Genomic DNA, 20,569 nt, shown 5'->3' with positions numbered 1-20,569 from the left:
TAGACGTTGTGTACCTGAGCATGAACAGGAACAGATCCTACGCAAGTGTCACTCCGAGGCTTATGGAGGACACCACGCTGGAGATAGAACTGCACATAAGGTATTGCAATCCGGCTTTTATTGGCCTACTCTCTTCAAGGATGTCTGTAAGTTTGTTTTGTCTTGTGATGAATGTCAAAGAATTGGTAATATTAGTAGACGTCAAGAAATTCCTATGAATTATTCACTTGTTATCGAACCATTTGATGTCTGGGGCTTTGATTATATGGGACCTTTTCCTTCCTCTAATGGGTATACACATATTTTAGTTGTTGTTGATTACGTTACTAAGTGGGTAGAGGCTATTCCAACTAGTAGTGCTGATCATAACACCTCTATTAAGATGCTTAAAGAAATTATTTTTCCGAGGTTTGGAGTCCCTAGATAGTTAATGACTGATGGTGGTTCATATTTTATTCATGGTGCTTTCTGTAAAATGCTTGCTAAGTATGATGTTAATCATAGAATTGCATCTCCATATCATCCACAGTCTAGTGGTCAAGTAGAACTTAGCAATAGAGAGCTTAAATTAATTTTGCAGAAGACTGTCAATAGATCTAGAAAGAATTGGTCCACGAAACTTGATGATGCATTATGGGCTTATAGAACTGCATACAAAAATCCGATGGGTATGTCTCCATATAAAATGTTTTATGGTAAAGCATGTCACTTACCTCTTGAATTAGAACATAAGGCATATTAGGCTATTAAAGAGCTCAACTATGACTTCAAACCTGCCGGTGAGAAGAGACTTTTTGACATTAGCTCACTTGATGAATGGAGAACCCAGGCCTACGAGAATGCCAAACTGTTTAAAGAAAAAGTTAAAAGATGGCATGATAAAAGGATACAAAAACGTGAGTTTAATGTAGGTGATTATGTATTGTTATACAACTCTTGTTTAAGATTTTTTGCAGGCAAACTTCTCTCTAAATGGGAAGGTACTTACGTCATCGAGGAGGTCTATCGTTCCGGTGCCATAAAAATCAACAACTTCGAAGGCACAAATCCGAGGATGGTGAACGGTCAAAGAATCAAACATTATATCTCAGGTAATCCTATAAATGTTGAAACTAATGTTATTGAAACCGTAACCCCGGAGGAATACATAAGGGACACTTTCCATAACGTTTCAGACTCCGGAAAGGAATAGGTATGTGGTACGGAAAGTAAACCGACTCCAAAATAGTTCTAATAGCAATTTTTCTCCGTTTTGGAATATTTAAGAAAATAGGAAAATAAGAAGCAGTCCGGGAAGGACACGGGGCTTCCACGAGGGTGGAGGGCGCGCCCTACCCCCCTGGGCACCCCCACCTGCCTCGTGGACACCTCGTGTGCTCTCCGGACTCCGTTTTCTTGCACGATACTTCTTTTGGTCGGTAAAAAATTATTATATAATCTCCCGAAGGTTTTGACCACTGTATCATGCAAATATCTCATGTCTTTGTTTTGAGCTGTTTTTTTGACAGATCTAGATCGCCATGGCGTCTTCAACTGCCCCCAAGGACAAGTTCTTCGAGAAGGTCATCAACCCCTACCTCGCGGAGGTGCTGAAACACCCTCAAACCATTGAGATGCGTGAGGGGTTGCTGCGTATCCGCGATGTTGAGGGACCAAGGAGGACCGGAAGGATGGAGACAAGGCTCGGGGCATTGGAGCAACAAGTTTTCAAGTGCTAGGAGATGGTGGAACATGGACTCGACTCCAATCCTATAATGATCATGGAGTTCACCAACAACCACAAGCTGGATGACAAGAACATTGGGGAGGCCATCTTCTAGCTTCATGAGAAAATCGAGCGCCTCCAAGCCCAGATCTATGACCTGCAAAACCAAAACTGTGAGAATGAATATAGATTCAAGAGGATGAGTTTGGCTATAGATTTGTGGATCCCGGAGACTCGATCATCCTTCTATGATGGTGAGCCTATGCCTTGGAAGATGGACGACAAGCCTACATCATCAACAACTCCATCATCACCACTTCCAAGGAAGGAGACATAAACACATGGGTATGGGCACTCCCCTTGGCAACTGCCAAGCTTGGGGGAGTGCCCCGGTATCGTATCACCATCACTTTTATATTTACCGTTTTTCTTAGTTCGATCCTTTTGGTTATATCTTGATCTAGTAAAATAAAGTTTTGGTATGATCTAGCTGTGAGTTTTGCTTTATGATTCTTCTATGTAATCGAGTCCGTGAGCTATATATAATAAAGATTAGTGTTGAGTCAAGGGCTTGATTATTTTGCTATGATCTTGAGGGAATAGAATAAAATAAAAGAGAAAGAAATAAAGAGATCATATGGATCTTATGAAGAGTAATGAGCTCACATATAAAGAGTATGATGAATAAAAATTGTTGAGAGTTGACAAACATAGTTTTGGTCATCGTTGCAATTAATAGGAAGTAATAAAGAAAGAGAGGTTTTCACATATAAATATACTATCTTGGACATCTTTTATGATTGTGAGCACTCATTAAAGTATGATATGCTAAGAGTTGATGTTGGAAAAGGAAGACACCGTAATGGGTTATGTTTTCTTACATCTAAGATAAATTATATTGTCATGGATCATCCAACATGTTGAGCTTGCCTTTCCCTCTCTTGCTAGCCAATTTCTTTGCACCAAGTAGAGACACTACTTGTGCTTCCAAATATCCCTAAACCCAGTTTTGCCATGAGAGTCCACCATATCTACCTATAGATTGAGTAAGATCCCTCAAGTAAGTCATCATCATTGCAAGCAATAAGAATTGCTCTCTAAATATGTATGACTTATTAGTGTGGAGAAAATAAGCTTTATACGATCTTGTGATGTGGAAGAAATAAAAGTGACGAACTGCATAATAAAGGTCCATATCACAAGTGGCAATATAAAGTGACGTTCTTTTGCATTAACATTTCGTGCATCCAACCATAAAAGCACATGACAACCTCCGCTTCCCTCTACGAAGGGTCTATCCTTTATTCTTGTCTTACACTTCATGCAAAGAGTCATGGTGATCCTCACCTTTCCTTTTTACATTTTATCCTTTGGCAAGCACGATGTGTTTGAAAGATCATGATATATATGGCTAATTGGATGTGGGTTTTCATGAACTATTATTGTTGGCATTATCCTTGAGGTAAAAGGTTGGGAGGAAAAACTATAAGCCCGTATCTTTCTCTGTGTCTGATCAAAACTTCATAACCATAAATATCGTGTGAGTGTTAGCAATTGTGAAAGACTAAATGATGGTTGAGTATGTGGACTTGCTGAGAAGCTCTTATATTGACTCTTTCCTATGTTATGATAAATTGCAATTGCTTCAATGACTAAGATTACAGTTTGTTAGTTTCAATGAAGTTTCTGATTCATACTTGAGTATGTGAATGAATTGTTAATTTAGCATAAAAGATCATATGACAATATATATATATATATGTTGTTGTTCTAAGAATGATCATGATGCCCTCATGTCTGTATTTTATTTTATCGACACCTCTATCTCTAAACATGTGGACATATTTTTCGATTTCGGCTTTCGCTTGAGGACAAGCTATGTCTAAGCTTGGGGGAGTTGATATGTCCATTTTGCATCATGCTTTTATATCGACATTTATTGCATTATGGGTTGTTATTACACATTATGTCACGATACTTATGCCTATTCTCTCTTATTTTATAAGGTTTACATGAAGAGGGGGAATGCCGGCAGCTGGAATTCTGGGCTGGAAAAGGAGCAAATGTTAGAGACCTATTCTGTACACCTCCAAAAGTCATGAAACTTCACGGGAGCACGTTTCAGAATATATAAAAAATAATGGGCGAAAGAAGTACCGGAGGGGGGACCACCCACCGTCCACGAGGGTGGGGGCGCGCCTACTCCCTGGGCGTGCCCCTGCCTCCAATGTCCATCTTTGGCTATATGGAGTCTTTCGTCGAGAAAAAAATCATAAGCAACCTCACGGGACGAAACTCCGCCGCCACGAGGCGGAACCTTGGCAGAACCAATCTAGGGCTCCAGCGGAGCTGTTCTGCCGGGGAAACTTCCCTCCGGGAGGGGGAAATCATCACCATCGTCATCACCAACGATCCTCTCACCGGGAGGGGGTAAATCTCCATCAACATCTTCACCAGCACCATCTCATCTCAAACCCTAGTTCATCTCTTGTATCCAATCTTTGTATCCAAACCTCAGATTGGTACCTGTGGGTTGCTAGTAGTGTTGATTACTCTCCTTGTAGTTGATGCTAGTTGGTTTACTTGGTGGAAGATCATACGTTCAGATGCATTATGCATATTAATACCCCTCTGATTATGAACATGAATATGCTTTGTGAGTAGTTATGTTTGTTCCTGAGGACATGGGAGAAGTCTTGCTATAAGTAGTCGTGTGAATTTGGTATTCTTTTGATATTTTGATGAGATGTATGTTGTCATCCTTCTAGTGGTGTCATGTGAACGTCGACTACATGACACTTCACCATTATTTGGGCCTAGAGGGAGGCATTGGGAAGTAATAAGTAGATGATGGGTTGCTAGAGTGACAGAAGCTTAAACCCTAGTTTATGTGTTGCTTCATAAGGGGCTGATTTGGATCCATATGCTTCATGCTATGGTTAGGTTTACCTTAATACTTCTGTTGTAGTTGCGGATGCTTGCAATAGGGGTTAATCATAAGTGGGATGCTTGTCCAAGTAAGGGCAGTACCCAAGCACCGGTCCACCCACATATCAAATTATCAAAGTACCGAACGCGAATCATATGAACGTGATGAAAACTAGCTTGACGATAATTCCCATGTGTCCTCGGGAGCGTTTTACTTTATATAAGAGTTTGTCCAGGCTTGTCATTTGCTACAAAAAGGATTGGGCCATCTTGCTGCACCTTATTTAATTTTATTACTTGTTGCTCGTTACAATTTATCTTATCACAAAACTATCTGTTATCGATAATTTCAGTGCTTGCAGAGAATACGTTGCTGAAAACCGCTTATCATTTCCTTCTGCTCCTCGTTGGGTTCGACACTCTTACTTATCAAAAAGGCTATGATAGATCCCCTACACTTGTGGGTCATCAAACACGTACTCCCCCAAGCTTAGGCTTTTGGCCTAACTTGGTAATCAACCAGAAGCCTGGGTAGTAGTTGGCGTGGTAGCTCACGGAGGCTCTCGGTGCGGATGCCTCAGCCTGCCGTGCTGCCTCCACTGCTGCGTTGTGAGCTCGGACCTCGCTCTCAAGAACAAAATATCTTCCTTTGTTATGATAGTAAAAAAGTGCAGGTGCAGGCAAATATGTGTGCACAACAGATGTTTGGTTAAACAATAGATTGTAAGTGAAGTTATGAATTTTTCTGTTAAGGATCTTATGATCTTTTAAGGTGTCAAAATCTAAATACTGTGTGGGCAGGATAGGGTCAAAGGGCAAAGGTGAAACACCCAGCCCTCGTGCTAAACGCGTGGCATATATTCCACCATAGAAATAGCCACTGTTAGCGTTATGTTGAAGTCTGCGTACAACAATCGCTCCAAGGTTATAACTCCTTTCACTGGTGAGAGCGGTGCGTATGAGACTCAAGTCTGGAGCATAAAGTGTACTACAGTCTTGCTTGCCTACTACACATTTCCCGTTAAATAATGCAAAGTACTGAATTGTGGGAAAATGAATGCTCTTTATTCTACCTTGTGTCACTCCCCTCGTCTCACCATAACAAAGAATAGTCAAGAATGATTGGTATTCAGCCCTTGGCGGTTCATCAAGCGAACCCTAGAATGGGAGTTTGCAGTGGTGAGCAAAATTCTCTAGTGAGATGGTAAATGGATTATCATAAAGCATAAACGACACCCTAGACTCACGGGGATGGAATTTAAATCCTTTGACAAACAATTCAGTGAGAATGTGGCATTGTTCGCACTTATCTGAAATGTAGGGACCGAGACTGGCATTGTGAACATATTGCTCAAAATCCTCCTTAATGCCCACACGCATCATATACTCATCGCAAGTCCATAAGCATGTTTTGGTGACGGCATCTCGTGTGGAACTTACACTTGGTTCAACATATGACCGGCGAGCGGAGCTGTCACTAGAAGATGCCCCTGAGGATCGCCTCCTCGAAGAACTCCTTCCAAAAAGGTTCATCGTGTTCACGTACAATTTTCTAGAAAAAATTGAGTGATAAAAATTTATTAACAAAACTTTACAAAATTGATAGCAACTACTCATAGGGATACATAGAGGCCATAACAGGCATTCAAATTACTTAGAACTCTAAGAATTCAACATGCAAGCTCATCTACAGCAGCACCAAGAGTAGCTAATTATTCAAAATATAAACTACTAAAACAAAAACTAATTGGACAAACGGTGGAGTCACATACCAAGTAACAATCCCTCGAAACAGTTTGGGAAACGGAGCTTCGAGCAAAGAGATCGAAATCCACGGGCTTGAGAGCAAGAACACAAGAGAGAGAGAGATAGAGCTATGGGGAATTTGTTTCTGGAGGTGAGTGGTGATGTGGTGTAAAGAGATAAGTGAGGGGGCCCACGTGGGCACCACAACCCACCAGGGCGCGCTTGGGGGTCCTGGCGCGCCCAGGTGAGTTGTGCCCACCTGGTGCACCTCCCTGTGATATTATTTGCACCAGAAATTCTTAAATATTCGGAAAAAAATCATATTAAATTTTCAGAGCATTTTGAGAACTTTTATTTTTGGGTAATTTTTTTATTGCACGGGAAATTCAGAAAACAGACAAAACATGGCATTTCATTTTATTTAACTAATAAAAACAAAAAACAAAAAGTAGGGACCGAAGGTAGTGCTTACTAAATTCATCAACTTCATACCTCTCAAAAATGATCCATTAATAAGGTTGATCAAGTCTTATTAACAACCACTTTCGATTAGCATGAAACCGAAGAACTTTCGTAAATCACTAAGTTACCTCAATGGGGATATGAATGTCCCCAACAATAAGAATTTCATATTTCTTTTTGGCAGTAGGTAGAGGTATTTGAAAACTTCCAATAGTGATTGTCGAAGATTTTTCAATAACATTAATACCATTCACTTGGAATTGTTTCTTCGGTAAGTGCACCGTATGCTCATTACCATTGATATGAAAAGTGACCTTGCTTTTATTGCAATCAATAACAGCCCCTGCAGTATTCAATAAGGGTCTACCAAGTATAATCGACATGTTGTCGTCCTCGGGCATCTCAAGTATAACAAAGTCAGTCAAAATAGTAACATTAGCAACAACAATGGGCACATCCTCACAAATACCGATAGGTATGGCAGTTGATTTATCAGCCATTTGCAAAGATATTTCGGTAGGTGTGAGTTTATTCAAATCAAGTCTTTTATATAAAGAGAAAGGCATAACACTAACACCAGCTCCTAAATCACACAAAAGCAGTTTTCACATACTCCCTCCGTTCACTTTTGTAAGTTGTTTCAGACAATTCAAAATAGGTTGTTTTGCACATTGTCTGAAATGACTTCAAGGTCTTATAAAAGTGAACAGAGGGAGTAATTCTTTTTGATGGAGCAATGTATAGTTGGTATCCCCATATCTCCAAGTTTTTTAGGTACTCCATCTTTAAAAGTATAATTAGCCAGCATAGTGGAGATTTCAGCTTCCGGTATTTTTCTTTTATTAGTCATGATGTCTTTCATATACTTTGCATAAGGACGCATTTTAAGGATATCAGTCAAGCGATTACGCAAAAAGACTGGCCTCAGCATTTCAGCAAAGCGTTCAAATTCTTCATCGTCATTCTTTTTAGTTGACTTAGGTGGAAAAGGCATAGGTTTTTGAACCCATGGTTCTCTTTGTTTACCGTGTTTTCTAGCCATAAAGTCACTTTTATCATGCATTTTATTCTTAGGTTGTGGGTTATCAATATCAACAGGTGGTTCTTTACCAACATCATTATCTGGTTCTTTTCCATTATTTGTTTGGGTATTCTCATGAACCTCATCATTAACTTTCTCATTATCAGAAGGTGAGTGTTCATTACCACATTGAGTTTCAGCATCTGAGATAGAAGTTTCATTATCATTATCAAGAGGTTTTTCTATTTCAGGTTCACTAGAACCATGTGAAGTCCTATCATTTTTGTTCTTCTTTTTCTTTCTAGAAGGCCTAGGTGCACTAGTGTTATTTCTCTGTGTGTCTTGTTCTATTCTTTTTGGGTGTCCCTCGGGATAAAGTGGTTCCTGAGTCATTTTACCTCCTCTAGTTGCAACTCTAACAGCAAAGTCATGTATATTATTATTCATTTCATCAAGCAATTCTCTTTGAGATTTAGCAACATGTTCTAACTGAGTTTGAACCATAGAAGCATGCTTTACAACACCTCTAACATCATTTGAGATCCTAAATAACAAGTCACTCAAGCGAGCAATCATATCAGAATTGTATTTCAACTGTTTCATAACATTTGCATTGAAGTGATCTTATTTTCTAATGTAGTTTTCATACTCATAAAGGCATTGGCTAGGGTGCATATTGTGAGGATTGTCATTATCATTGAACTTCATAAGAGAATTTACCTCTACCACCTTAGGAGGTGGTGGTGTATTAAGCCCTTGTATTTCTTCAATATGAGGTAAATGTTTAACATCCTTAGCTTTAATACCTTTTTCCTTCATAGATTTCTTTGCCTCTTGCATATATTCAAGACTGAGATATAATATACCCCTCTTCTTTGGAGTGGGTTTAGCCGGTGGTTCGGGAAGAGTCCAATCATCATAATTTTTCAATATATTATTCAATAATTCTTCAACTTGACCAACAGTTTGTTTCCTAAAAACATAACCAGCACAACTATGTAGGAAATACCTAGAAGCATCGGTTAGTCCATTATAGAAGATATCAAGTATTTCATTTTTCTTAAGAGGATGATCAGGCAAAGCATTAAGTAATTAGCAAAGCCTCCCCCAAGATTGTGGGAGACTCTCTTATTTAATTTGAACAAAGTTAAATGTTTCCTGTAAAGCAGCTTGTTTCTTATGGGCAGGGAAATATTTTTCAGAGAAGTAATAAATCATATATTGTGGACTACGCACACAACCAGGAGCAAGAGTATTGTACCAAGCTTTAGCATCACCCTTTAATGAGAACGGAAATAATTTGAGAATAAAGTAATAGCGAGTTTGCTCATCATGAGTAAAAAGGGTGGCTATGTCATTCAACTTAGTAAAATGTGCCACAACAATTTCAGTTTCATAACCATAGAAAAGATCAGATTCAACCAAAGTAATTAACTCTGGGTCGACAAAGAATTCATAATCTTTATCATCAATAAAGATAGATGAAGTAGCAAACTTAGGATCATATTTCATTCTAGCATTCAGAGATTGTTCTTTATACCACTACTAGAAATCCACATTTTACCTAGGGCCATATACCATAGGTGGAATGCAAAAAACCATAGAGAAAGACTTTACCTAGAGCTTGCCCTAGGTAAAGAACCCTAGGTGTAGTATAGTCAAGAAAAAGCTCTTTCCCTGAGTGCATGAGGCAAGCTCTAGCGAAACCATCTTTACCTAGGGGCACAAACCCTAGGGAAAGATTGTGGGGTCCATCTAAATTATGCCACACCACAACTTTCCCTAGAGCTCTTTCCCTACCAAATGTTTGAACAATACCCTAGGGATACATCATATTCATACCTTTCATGTACAAATATGCAATTTGAATATAAATTCAAATTAAAATTCATATATACCATAATTCAAATAATTAAATTCAAAGCAATATTTCAAATTTATAAATCACATCCAAAATTCATCATACACATCAAATTCATAATGAATGAACACACACATCAGATAGATGGTCAACTTAAAGCCAAATTCAAAAAATATAGCTATAGCTGAAGTTAGTTATTGCAAGTAGAACACCTTGACCAATATGTACAAGCAATGTTGGTCACGCTGAGTATCAAAAAAACTTGTTACAACATGCTATCTATACATGCACCCAAAATCATAAACTATCAAGGGGTTGCCTTCCCAAGAGAGATAGAGCCGAGTTAGAGCCGAGTGAGTTAATTCCAGATGCATTATCAATAAAAATCCAACCATCCCTGCAACACCTGCGTCAGGCTCCAGATTCAAATCTTGGGGAGAAGCATCCAAAGTGACATTATGGTCCTGAAATTATGCTGACAAGCAGTTTAGCACATAGTTATGAGGCTTGAATATTCTGGTAGAATTTTGGTAGCATAATCATAATTTGCACAATATGGACAGGAGAATGTAATCCCTCCCCACAGCCCACATAGCCCTGGCAATGAAAATATATGATCATGCTTGGCACGGAAGCAGCAGAACCATACATATCACCACATTACGCTTTGCACATCACAGAAGCATGCATTTGAACATCAGAATTGCAGGAACATACAAATTTTGTATAATCCAAGTTATTTTCAGAAAACTTACATGATCTGCATGTTCCTGAGCACACAAATTTAGTGGTTCTTGGCTCGTTTCAAGGATCTGCAAGATAAGGGCCCGGTTGTGAAAACATACATGGGCATGCTCATGTAAATCAACTTGTACATTAGTCGTGTCTCAAATAGATTAAAATACATACATGGCCAGTTAAGCGATGTGTTCCGTATACACTACTTAGATCATGCTTACTCTGTTCTACAGGAAAAACGAAGCAAAGGAAAGGATAGCTCTATGGATTAGTGTTCCCCTAGTTCTGTAAAGTTTCAGCTGAATTTGAGCTGCAGAAAATAGCACAAAAGAGACTATGCAATCAAAATATACTAAATCTATTGATATGGTATTCATAGCTCCCAATTACAATAACAAAGGTAAAATAATTTGCTAATACTCCATTAGATGTTGATTTTATGCATGGAGACGAATTTAAGCAAACCATCACTCTAAAATCTATAACTGGCAGAAGCAAAATGGTCTTACATCCGTGCAAGAGCTCCCCGCTATGAGACGCATATACATATATTGGTGAATCTGCATCCCAAGTTGATGTTGCTTCTCCAAGCTAGAAAACAACAATGTAATCTCTAAACAATCCTTGGTACCTTTAAATCACGAAAACATTCAGTCAGGAAATATGTTTTAAGTTAACAAAAAGGTAGTGCAGCTGTGCAAGAGAGACAACTACCAAGGATATCATTCCAAGTCATAGCAACTGAGAACTTAAAACTGAAATGGGATCATTAGAAGGAAGATTGTTCCAGCAACCATCACAATTTCCCTGAAAAGAGAGGACAAAAGAGTACCTATCAACAACTTTGGTTGCTTTGCCCACACAAACAATCAACAATCTAGTTGCCATAGTATCCAGGGCACTAGCATGCAATGGCGGAGCTTCATGGGGGCAAACCTGGGCGGTCGCCGCCCAGCGAAAAGGAATTTTTTTAGTACTAGGTAGTAGTACTGCACACTACAACCAATACGGCAGTTAACACATCCTTCTCGCGCTCTGCATCGGAGAAAAACAAGCAGCGACCCAATACTGTAGTGTGTCTTATGCTCTTTTGTCTAGCGTGGACTTTGCGACCGGCGACGCGTGAGCGGGGGTCAGGGAACCGGGACACAGACCACTAGAGCTTGCCGGCGTTGGGGCCAGATGCCTGAGGCTGGTGCTTAGAGCTCCTGGGCTCCTCTAGTCACGGTGGTGCTTAGTCATCAGGCCACTGCCAGCGTTGCGTAAAAGTGAGGTTGTGAGCAGCAAGAGCAGTCTAGCCTGGAATTTAATCCTGCTATACTGGAGTCCAACTCTTATGATTACACCTTTTCAGTGTAGATTCTTGCATGTTTCATCTTAACTAGTTGTAGTTCTAATTAAAAATTGTTTTTAGAGATGTAATGGTTAAAAGAAAGACCATTGATTTTACATTTTCTACAACAAGTGTCGAGCGTGTATTTTCTACTCTGAAGATTAATAAGACAATGCTACATAGTAATATGTTGGAAGATGATTTACTATCCAGTAGCTTGTGTTAAGCACAGAGAGTAAAATCACAGCCATGAATTTCTTATGCAATTTAGGAGCGGAAAGAAACAAAGAGTTGATCTTTAGTGATTAACTCAATACTCCATATTTAATTAGTATTTTGGTTCAGTTTCATTTGTTACAAAGTAGCTTATATATAATTAATGTCAGAAATGTATTTTGTAATCTAATGTGGATAAGATCAATGTAATTATCTATGTTCTCAATATTCTGCAAAATCTAACTTGTTTAAGTGGACGGCGTTCATGAGCGTCTGCGGAAGGAAAAAAATAAACTAACATGGTTGTTAAAGTAACAAAGATAGTGTAATTTTTGCTTCGTGGATATGCAGACGTTGTCCGCTTGCATCCCTTACAGACATATGATTTTTTATTTGATTATATTTTTCTTTGCGCCTCCTTAGATTTCTTTCAAGCTCTGCCACTACGAGCATGGCCAACCTGCATCCTAGATACCATATATCTGTCTTTAAATCTGAACTTGAACTAAAAAGATTTACCTGCTAGATCTCTTAGGTGAAAGTGCTACTTTTAAGTTCTGGATCTGGACAAAACGTGCAAGCTGAAACACCTAAATTGATAGACATGTACTACTAAACCTGCAGAAGCGGACGTGCAAAGGGCAAACTGATATTCTACCACAACGGCAAGCTAACCGAAAGCAGCAGTCAGGTAATCTATGCATAATTTCTTAACAAGCAAATCACAGAGACGAGCATCGCTTGCGAGATCTGCACACCGAACACATCAGAACATATAAATCTACCTAAACCAGAGTTTGAGAGACAGGGAGAGAACCTTTGGAGAGAAGTCGAGGTGGTGGATGCGATCTTGATCTAGCGGTGAGGTGGATGCCGTTGTCCTCGCCGTACTGCTCGAGGTGCAGGAGAGGGGGCCATCGGGGAGGAGCTCATCGGGAACAACCGCGTCGAGGAGGAGATCGAGGTCGACGTGGCGTTGCGGAGGCGACGGTGGTGGCGGCAGTCAGATCCGTGGCAGAGAAGGGAAAGAAGAGACGACGCGGCGGATCAGGGCTGGTAGGGGCGCGGCGGGGTGGTGGCGCGCGGCGGGCCATGGCGATGTGGGAGAGGAAGATTGCGGACAGAAGAGTGGGGGAGATTTTCTCCGGCGGCGGCGAACGCTTTGAGGCACGGGTGAAGGAGACCTAATTTAGTCGAAATTTTTGGCACTGCGCGCCCTTCTCCCTTCGCTATCTCACTGCAGAATGGGCCCTGGGGGGATAAAAGGCGCGCGCGTCGACGCGGGATGCCATCTCTTCGTGTTTTTTCGGCGGCGCTGCTATACACACGACAATCATGCGCACGATGCATGGACGATCCTACTCCCTCCGTTCCAAAATAGATGACCCAATTTTGTACTAACTTTGTACTAAAGTTAATACAAAGTTGAGTCATCTATTTTGGAACGGAGGGAGTACATGGCAGCGCTACAGCCAGCATCCACGCACGAGGCAGTTGAGGACCTTGTTCACCTAAAGTCCAAGCCCAAGCCCTACCCAAACTGCCATAGCCCAAACCCAAACTAAATGGCATAGTCAAAATAAATCTCGTCTCATCCCCTGTCTCTCGTGCGCGGCCGACGCGGTGGCCGGCGCAACATCCCGTCCACAGCCGGACCTGCACACTGGACTTCTAGCCCTCCGCCACCTGTACTCTGTTTGAAACAGATGAGCTGCCTTTGTATCCATAAGCACGTTAAGCTATCTGTATCCAGATTTGTTTCAGCTCTCTATTGTAGCTTCACCAAAACTAGTAATAGTTGAATATGAGATTTCAGAACACTTTCAGAATACAGAGCTGTTGTTGAACAAAGAGAATAGAGTTTGCAATAAACAGAGATATGAACAAACGAAGTAAGCTGATCTAAATGACAGTCAGATGGCTCTCAAAATATGTTTGTCTAGAGTTTAGATTGTGACAAGCAACATCCAGCCACAGAATATGCATCTCATACAAAAGATACTTTCTTTCAATCATTTAACAAAAACTAAATCAGCATCATCACAGAGCTCCGGTCATTTTTTACCAGAATTATTCATATAACCTCACTACAATTTCAAGGCTAAAACTGCGGTTACATTCCGAAGTACTCCAGACTCCAAAGCATGTCCCTTTCATCCATTCAGGTTAGCAGCGAGCAAGTCCATGACATCTTTCTTTCCCTTAGAAGTTTAAAGAACCGAATTAGTCATTGACAAATACTTTATGACAAATAGTTGATGGTGTATATGTGTAACACCTGGAGAATATCAATGTAAGACATGATATGAGTTGGTGTAGCAGGTTCATTTGTTTGTAGCTCCTGAAAAAAGTAGCAGTGCTTGAGTGTCTTGTATATATAGTATTGTACAATTCGTACTGTAAGGCAACTGCTCAAACTAAGTACCTGGAACTCATTTGGAAAGAACAAAAAACTTCCAGCCTCATATCCTTCATAGTGAGCATTTCCCTGAAGAAAAAACCTTACTCATAAAGGGAAATATGTTGAAAATACTCATAAAGTTACAATAGGAAGAAAGAAAATAACTATAAATTTGGATACCTTTCCCTGCTTTTGAGATGGCACTTTGGTTGTAGTTTTCGGCACATGCCGCTTCTTTGCTCTCAATTTTTTGATCACTTGATCCACTTTAGACATCTTTCTCTTTGAAGGAGGACGGCCTACACTGCGAACAGGGATTGGACTGAGTACAAGTTTTTCTTTATTTAGCATTGTATCTTCTTGCTTTGAAGTTGGACCATCTTCCTGAACATCTTGGCTGGCACAATATGCCTCAATCTTTCTTTCTAACTCATCAAGGCCATCCATCACCAAGTCACGCAATGTATCAGACTCTGCACCTTTCTCTGCCACTTCGCGGGAACGCTTGCACAAATCATCATAACGCTGCACGACTGGTGTATTCAGCATATCACCATAGGAGCATTTAATAAATGTGTGTTTGCGCTTAAAATCCTTTCTCCATCGCTGCAATATATACCTAGAAGGTACATCTCTAATCTTCATGAGAGCAAGCACAGAAATGATATGGCTACACAAGATGCCTCGAAATTCAAAAAGTCTACAAATACACTGCACATCACATTCCTCTTGGTTGAACAAGACCGTGAACTCTGAAGCAATCCATTTCTCTTTAATCTCGCCATCCTCCCCTTCAAAAAAAATCTTGCGGTCCTCACTGACTCCAAATGAGAAAAGTGACCCTTGTTTGTTCAGCAGAGATGGATAGCAATAGATTTTACCCCTTAATTGCTCTTGAAACTCTTGAAACTTTGCATTGGTATATGCTGCTTGAAATTGCTTTTCAAAGTCATAGTGAGTAATGCATGGAATTTCCTCTTGGAACGACTTAGAATCAGCTTTGTTTTCTTTCTCTACCTTGTCTCTTAATGCATTTTCATATTGCTCCACAAATTGCTTCAAAGTTGTTCTAGCATTGACATAGCCATCAAAGAAAGAATTCATACTCTCACTCCTTTGTGTTGAAGACATTCCTGCCCAAAATGTATCTTTTACATATGCTGGCACCCATCGATTTTTATTATCATATAATCCAGCAAGCCATTCATTGTCCTGAAGATCATATTTATTGATCATCTCTGCCCAAGCTTTGTCAAAATCATGTTTGGTCAAGGAATCATACACAACATTTGACAAAGTATATTTAATCTTTTCATACTTCTCATAACCACTAAGCTTTTCAGGAATCTTCTTCATGATATGCCATATACACCATCTATGACGAGTTTGAGGGAAAACCTCTTCAATAGCATTTTGCATTGCCTTGCATTGGTCAGTGATGATAGCATTTGGTGGTTTGTATGACATACAACAGAGCCAAGATTTAAATAACCAAACAAAAGTTTCGGTGTCTTCATTGGATAGAAGACCGCAACCTAATAGAACAGATTCTCCATGATGATTTACACCAACAAAAGGAGCGAAAGGCATTTTATACTTGTTTGTTAAGTATGTAGTGTCAAATGTGATGGCATCCCAATAAGACTCATATGCAGCCCTGCTTCTTGCATCTGCCCAAAAGACATTTCTCAGACGTCCATCCTCGGCCACATCCATAACATGGAAAAAGTCTGGATCTTTTGATTGCATACGAAGAAAATATTGATAAACAGCATGTGCATCTCCAGCACCAAGTTGCAGCCTTCTTTTCTCTTGCAAATAGTTCCTACATTCCTTTTCACCAAACTCAAGATTTCCATATCCGCCAGCTTCCATAACAAGAGAACCAAAATTCTTGTTCATACGGATTCCTGCTTGATCATTCAATTCTAGCCTTCTCTTTGAATGCAAGTCCAACTTCTTGTGGCATCTCAAAAATCTGGATTTGCTTGGACTTATAGGATGGTTGTGGTCAAGCGTAAGAGACGTAATACAAAACTTCTCCTCACGGCGGGAGAAATTACTCTTAGCTGGGCATTGCATCCTTGTTGACGGATTAGGCATAAATGAGTTCTTTGCTGAGCATTGAGTCTTTCCTTGTCTGCTACAAGCGAGAGTAAAATAAGTAACCATGTTATCTTCTCCGTATCTAGTCGTCCTTCTCATCACACCAAAGCCCTTCTTTTTAGCGTATCCTTTGTAGAACCTGACAGCATCATCCTCACTATCGAACACCATCCCCTTCTTGGGTTCCAATGTCATGATTGGCTCTACTTGTCGTTCATCCGAAGAATCCCCAATCTCCTCGACGATGAAAGCATCTTCATCATCTTCGTCAAGTACTGGTCTATTCTGTTCTGCTACTTCATCCAAATTTATACCAGGCTCGATTGAGTACCTAAAATTGCCAACAAAAAGATCAGAGATGTTGTATAGTGTGGAACATGTATAGATTGGATTAATCAATGCAATCAGATGTTGTAGTGGGAGGATAATATTAAGTCTGAAACATGTATAGATTGGATCCAATCAGTGCAATCAAAGATGTTGTAGTGGGAGAACAATAAAATATGCGTGGAACATATATAGATTGGATCCAATCAATGCAAAAAATAAGCCAAGAATTGTACAGACCTCATGTTGTTTGCCCTTCTTATCAACCTTGTGTGTAGTGGCTGCAGATTACGTGAGCAAGATTGATCTATAAATCAGCAAGAGAGGATCCAGATTTGGGGGGAGGAGGCATCAAGGTTTTGGAGGGAAGAGGAGAAGACGCCATATGGTCATGGAGGGAAGGGGAGAAGGCGTGAAAGGGTTATGGAGGGGGTCAGATCGGGTCTGGGTTTGGGCTGGGTTGGGCTTGAGGGTAGCTCTGCCTTTTCTTGAGCTGGCGCTAGCGTGGGAGGGAGGTATCGTTCGCAGATCGTGCGAAGGTGTCGTGCGTGAAGCAATTCCGTTTTTTCGGAGTGGATGGTGTGCACGTGGCACCGGGACTTAGGAAATTTTATTTTCCAGTTTTTTTTCAACAGAAATGTCTTTCCCTAGAGTGGTACTGTTCATTACTTTTCTTTCCCTTAAGGAGATTAATAAGCTCTAGGTGAAGGCCTTGGCCCTAGGTAAATCATGGATTTCTAGTAGTGTACTTGCATAATAATTTCTCTAGATTATCTCTATCCCTACAAGTAAGAATATATCTAGTTGTCTCCTCATTCATAACATAACCTTCTGATACCTTAGGCAATTCATATCTAGAAAGGCTAGTTCTAGCAGGTGTTTCAAGAGATTCAGTTTCAACCTCATCATCAGATTCAACAACATCATGTTGTATTACTCTAGCAATTTGTTTATCAAGAAATTCAACAAAGTGGTACATCATCATTATCAAGCAAGGTACTAGCATCATCAATAACTTGCGACATATCAGAATTAATAGCATGTGGTGGTGTTGTGAGTTTACTTATAACAGAAGGTGAATCTAAAGCAGAACTGGATGGTAGTTCCTTACCTCCCCTCGTCTTTGAGGGAAAAATCTTAGTCTTAGCATCCTTCAGAATCTTCATAGTGATAATATGATAATAATCCCAAATGACTCAACAAATATAACTATGCTCCCCGGCAACAGCGCCAGAAAAAGGTCTTGATAACCCATAAGTATAGGGGATCGCAACAGTTTTCGAGGGTAGAGTATTCAACCCAAATTTATAGATTTGACACAAGGATAGCCAAAGAATATTTGAAGGTATTAGCAGCTGAGTTGTCAATTCAACCACACCTGGAGATTAATTATCTGCAGTAACGTGATCAGTAGCAAAGTAATATGATAGTTTTGATAATAGTGACAGCACTAACAGTAACGGTAACAGCGATAGCAATAGTTTTGTAACAAGTGCAACAGTAACGATAGCAATAGTAACTTAGCAAGAACAATATAGGATAAATTCGTAGGCATTGGATCGGTGACTTGTTGGATGATATTCATCATGAGACAGTTATAACCTAGGGCGATACGGCACTAACTCCAGTTCATCAATATAATGTAGGCATGTATTCCGTAAATAGTCATACGTGCTTATGGAAAGAACTTGCATGACATCTTTTGTCCTACCCTCCCATGGCAGCGGGGTCCTATTAGAAACTAAGGGATATTAAGGCCTCCTTTTAATAGAGAACTGGAACAAAGCATTAACACGCGGTGAATACATGAACTCTCAAACTACGGTCATCATCGGGAGTGGTCCCGACTATTGTCACTCCGGAGTTTACCGGATCATAACACGTAGTAGGTGACTATAACTTGCAAGATCGGATCTAGAACATGGATATAATGGTGATAACATAGACGGTTCAGATCTGAAATCAGGGCACCCGGGCCCAAAGTGACAAGCATTAAGCATGGCAAAGTCATAGCAACATCAATCTTAGAACATAGTGGATACTAGGGATCAAGCCCTAACAAAACTAACCTTATTACATGATGAATCTCATCCAACTCCTCACCGACCAGCGAGCCTACGAAGGAATTACTCACTCCCGGTGGGGAGCATCATGGAATTGGCGATCAAGAAGGGTTGGTGATGATGAAGAACAAAGATACCCCTCTCCGGGGCCCCAAACGGACTCCAGATCTGGCCTCCCGATGAAGAACAGGAGGTGACGGCGGCTTCGTCTCGTGGATCGCGATAATTCTTTCTCCCTGTTTTTTCTGGAAAAATAGGATTTTATAGCACCGGTTTCAGGGTCTGCGGGGCCACCATGTGGGGACAACCCACCTGGGCGTGCCAGGAGGGGGGTGCCCTGGAGGATTGTTCCCACCCAGGTGCCCCCTCCGGTGGTTCTTGGCTCCAGAAATTCTTGTTTATTATATAAAAAATCCTCGCAAAGTTTTGTTCCATTCTAAGAACTTTTATTTCTGCACAAAAAAACACCATGGTAGTTCTGCTTAAAACATCGTTAGTCCAGGGTTAGTTTCATTCAAATCATGCAAATTAGAGTCCAAAACAAGAGGAAAAGCGTTAGGAAAAGTAGATACGTTGGAGACGTATCCGTATATGAAAGTGACAAAATAGGAGACTCTCTATCATGAAGATCATGGTGCTACTTTGAAGCACAAGTGTGGAAAAAGGATAGTAACATTGCCCTTCTCTCTTTTTCTCTCTTTTTTTTTTCTTTTTTTGGCCTTCTCCTTTTTTTATTTGGCCTTTCACTTTTTTTCTCTCACATGGGACAATGCTCTAATAATGAAGATCATCACACATTTATTTACTTACAACTCAAAAATTACTACTCGATACTAGAACAAAATATGACTCTATATGAATGCCTCCGGCGATGTACCGAGATGTGAATGAATCAAGAGCGACATGTATAAAAAATGATGAATGGTGGCTTTGCCACAAATACAACGTCAACTACATGATCATGCAAAGCAATATGACAATGAAGATGTGTGTCATAATAAACGAAACGGTGGAAAGTTGCATGGCAATATATCTCGGAATGGCTGTGGAAATGCCATAATAGGTAGGTATGGTAGCTATTTTGAGGAAGGTACATGGTGGGTTTATGGTACCGATAAAAGTTGTGCGGCACTAGAGAGGTTAGCAATGCTGGAAGGGTGAGAGTGCGTATAATCCATGGACTCAACATTAGTCATAAAGAACTCACATACTTATTGAAAAATCTATTAGTCATCGAAACAAATTACTACGTGCATGCTCCTAGGGGGATAGATTGGTAGGGAAAGACCATCGCTTGTCCCCGACCGCCACTTATAAGGAAGACAATCAAAAAATATCTCATGCTCCAACTTCGTTGCATAACGGTTCACCATACGTGCATGCTACAGGACTCACAAACCTCAACACAAGTATTTCTCAAATTCACAACTACTCACTAGCATGACTCTAATATCACCATCTTCATATCTCAAAACAATCATAAGGAATCAAACTTCTCATAGTATTCAATGCACTTTATATGAAAGTTTTTATTATATCCCTCTTGGATGCCTATCATATTAGGACTAAATTTATAACCAAAGCAAACTACCATGCTGTTTAAAGACTCTCAAAATAATATAAGTGAAGCATGAGAGTTCATCAATTTTTATAAAATAGAAC

General features: G+C 40.1%; 1 protein-coding gene and 1 long non-coding RNA gene across 4 annotated transcripts; both read right to left on the bottom strand.

Annotated features, from left to right (window-relative positions):
- Positions 1–9,774: 9,774 nt before the first annotated feature.
- LOC123042104 (uncharacterized) lies at positions 9,775–13,247 on the bottom strand. Of its 3 annotated transcripts, XR_006418706.1 has the most exons (5): positions 12,828–13,247; positions 11,176–11,268; positions 10,971–11,092; positions 10,479–10,535; positions 9,775–10,187 (listed from the first exon to the last, which is right to left on the bottom strand). It is a non-coding gene; the product is annotated as an uncharacterized lncRNA (long non-coding RNA). The 3 variants fall into 3 exon arrangements; XR_006418708.1 differs by lacking the exon at positions 11,176–11,268; XR_006418707.1 differs by lacking the exon at positions 12,828–13,247 and having other exon boundaries at positions 10,971–12,821.
- A 656-nt stretch (positions 13,248–13,903) lies between these two features.
- LOC123110327 (protein FAR1-RELATED SEQUENCE 4) lies at positions 13,904–17,275 on the bottom strand. The gene is made up of 5 exons (XM_044530848.1): positions 17,085–17,275; positions 14,592–16,848; positions 14,436–14,498; positions 14,289–14,351; positions 13,904–14,211 (listed from the first exon to the last, which is right to left on the bottom strand). Exons 1-5 carry the CDS (start codon positions 17,087–17,089, stop codon positions 14,164–14,166), a joined length of 2,436 nt encoding a protein of 811 aa, XP_044386783.1. The 5' UTR covers positions 17,090–17,275; the 3' UTR covers positions 13,904–14,163.
- Positions 17,276–20,569: the final 3,294 nt, after the last annotated feature.

Source organism: Triticum aestivum, chromosome 1A, assembly GCF_018294505.1.
Source record: "Triticum aestivum cultivar Chinese Spring chromosome 1A, IWGSC CS RefSeq v2.1, whole genome shotgun sequence".
Taxonomy (NCBI): Eukaryota; Viridiplantae; Streptophyta; class Magnoliopsida; order Poales; family Poaceae; genus Triticum; species Triticum aestivum.
Note: the sequence above shows the minus strand (reverse complement) of the source record. Positions and strands in the feature narration are given on the sequence as shown.

What these genes read in the sequence shown, in the direction of transcription:
- LOC123110327 (XM_044530848.1), bottom strand. An exon ending in CATCTCAAAAGCAGGGAAAG is followed by an intron (nt 14,499 to 14,591) that starts GTATCCAAATTT and finishes TTTTTTCTTCAG; the next exon opens with GGAAATGCTCACTATGAAGG. An exon ending in CTTACATTGATATTCTCCAG is followed by an intron (nt 14,212 to 14,288) that starts GTGTTACACATA and finishes TAAACTTCTAAG; the next exon opens with GGAAAGAAAGATGTCATGGA.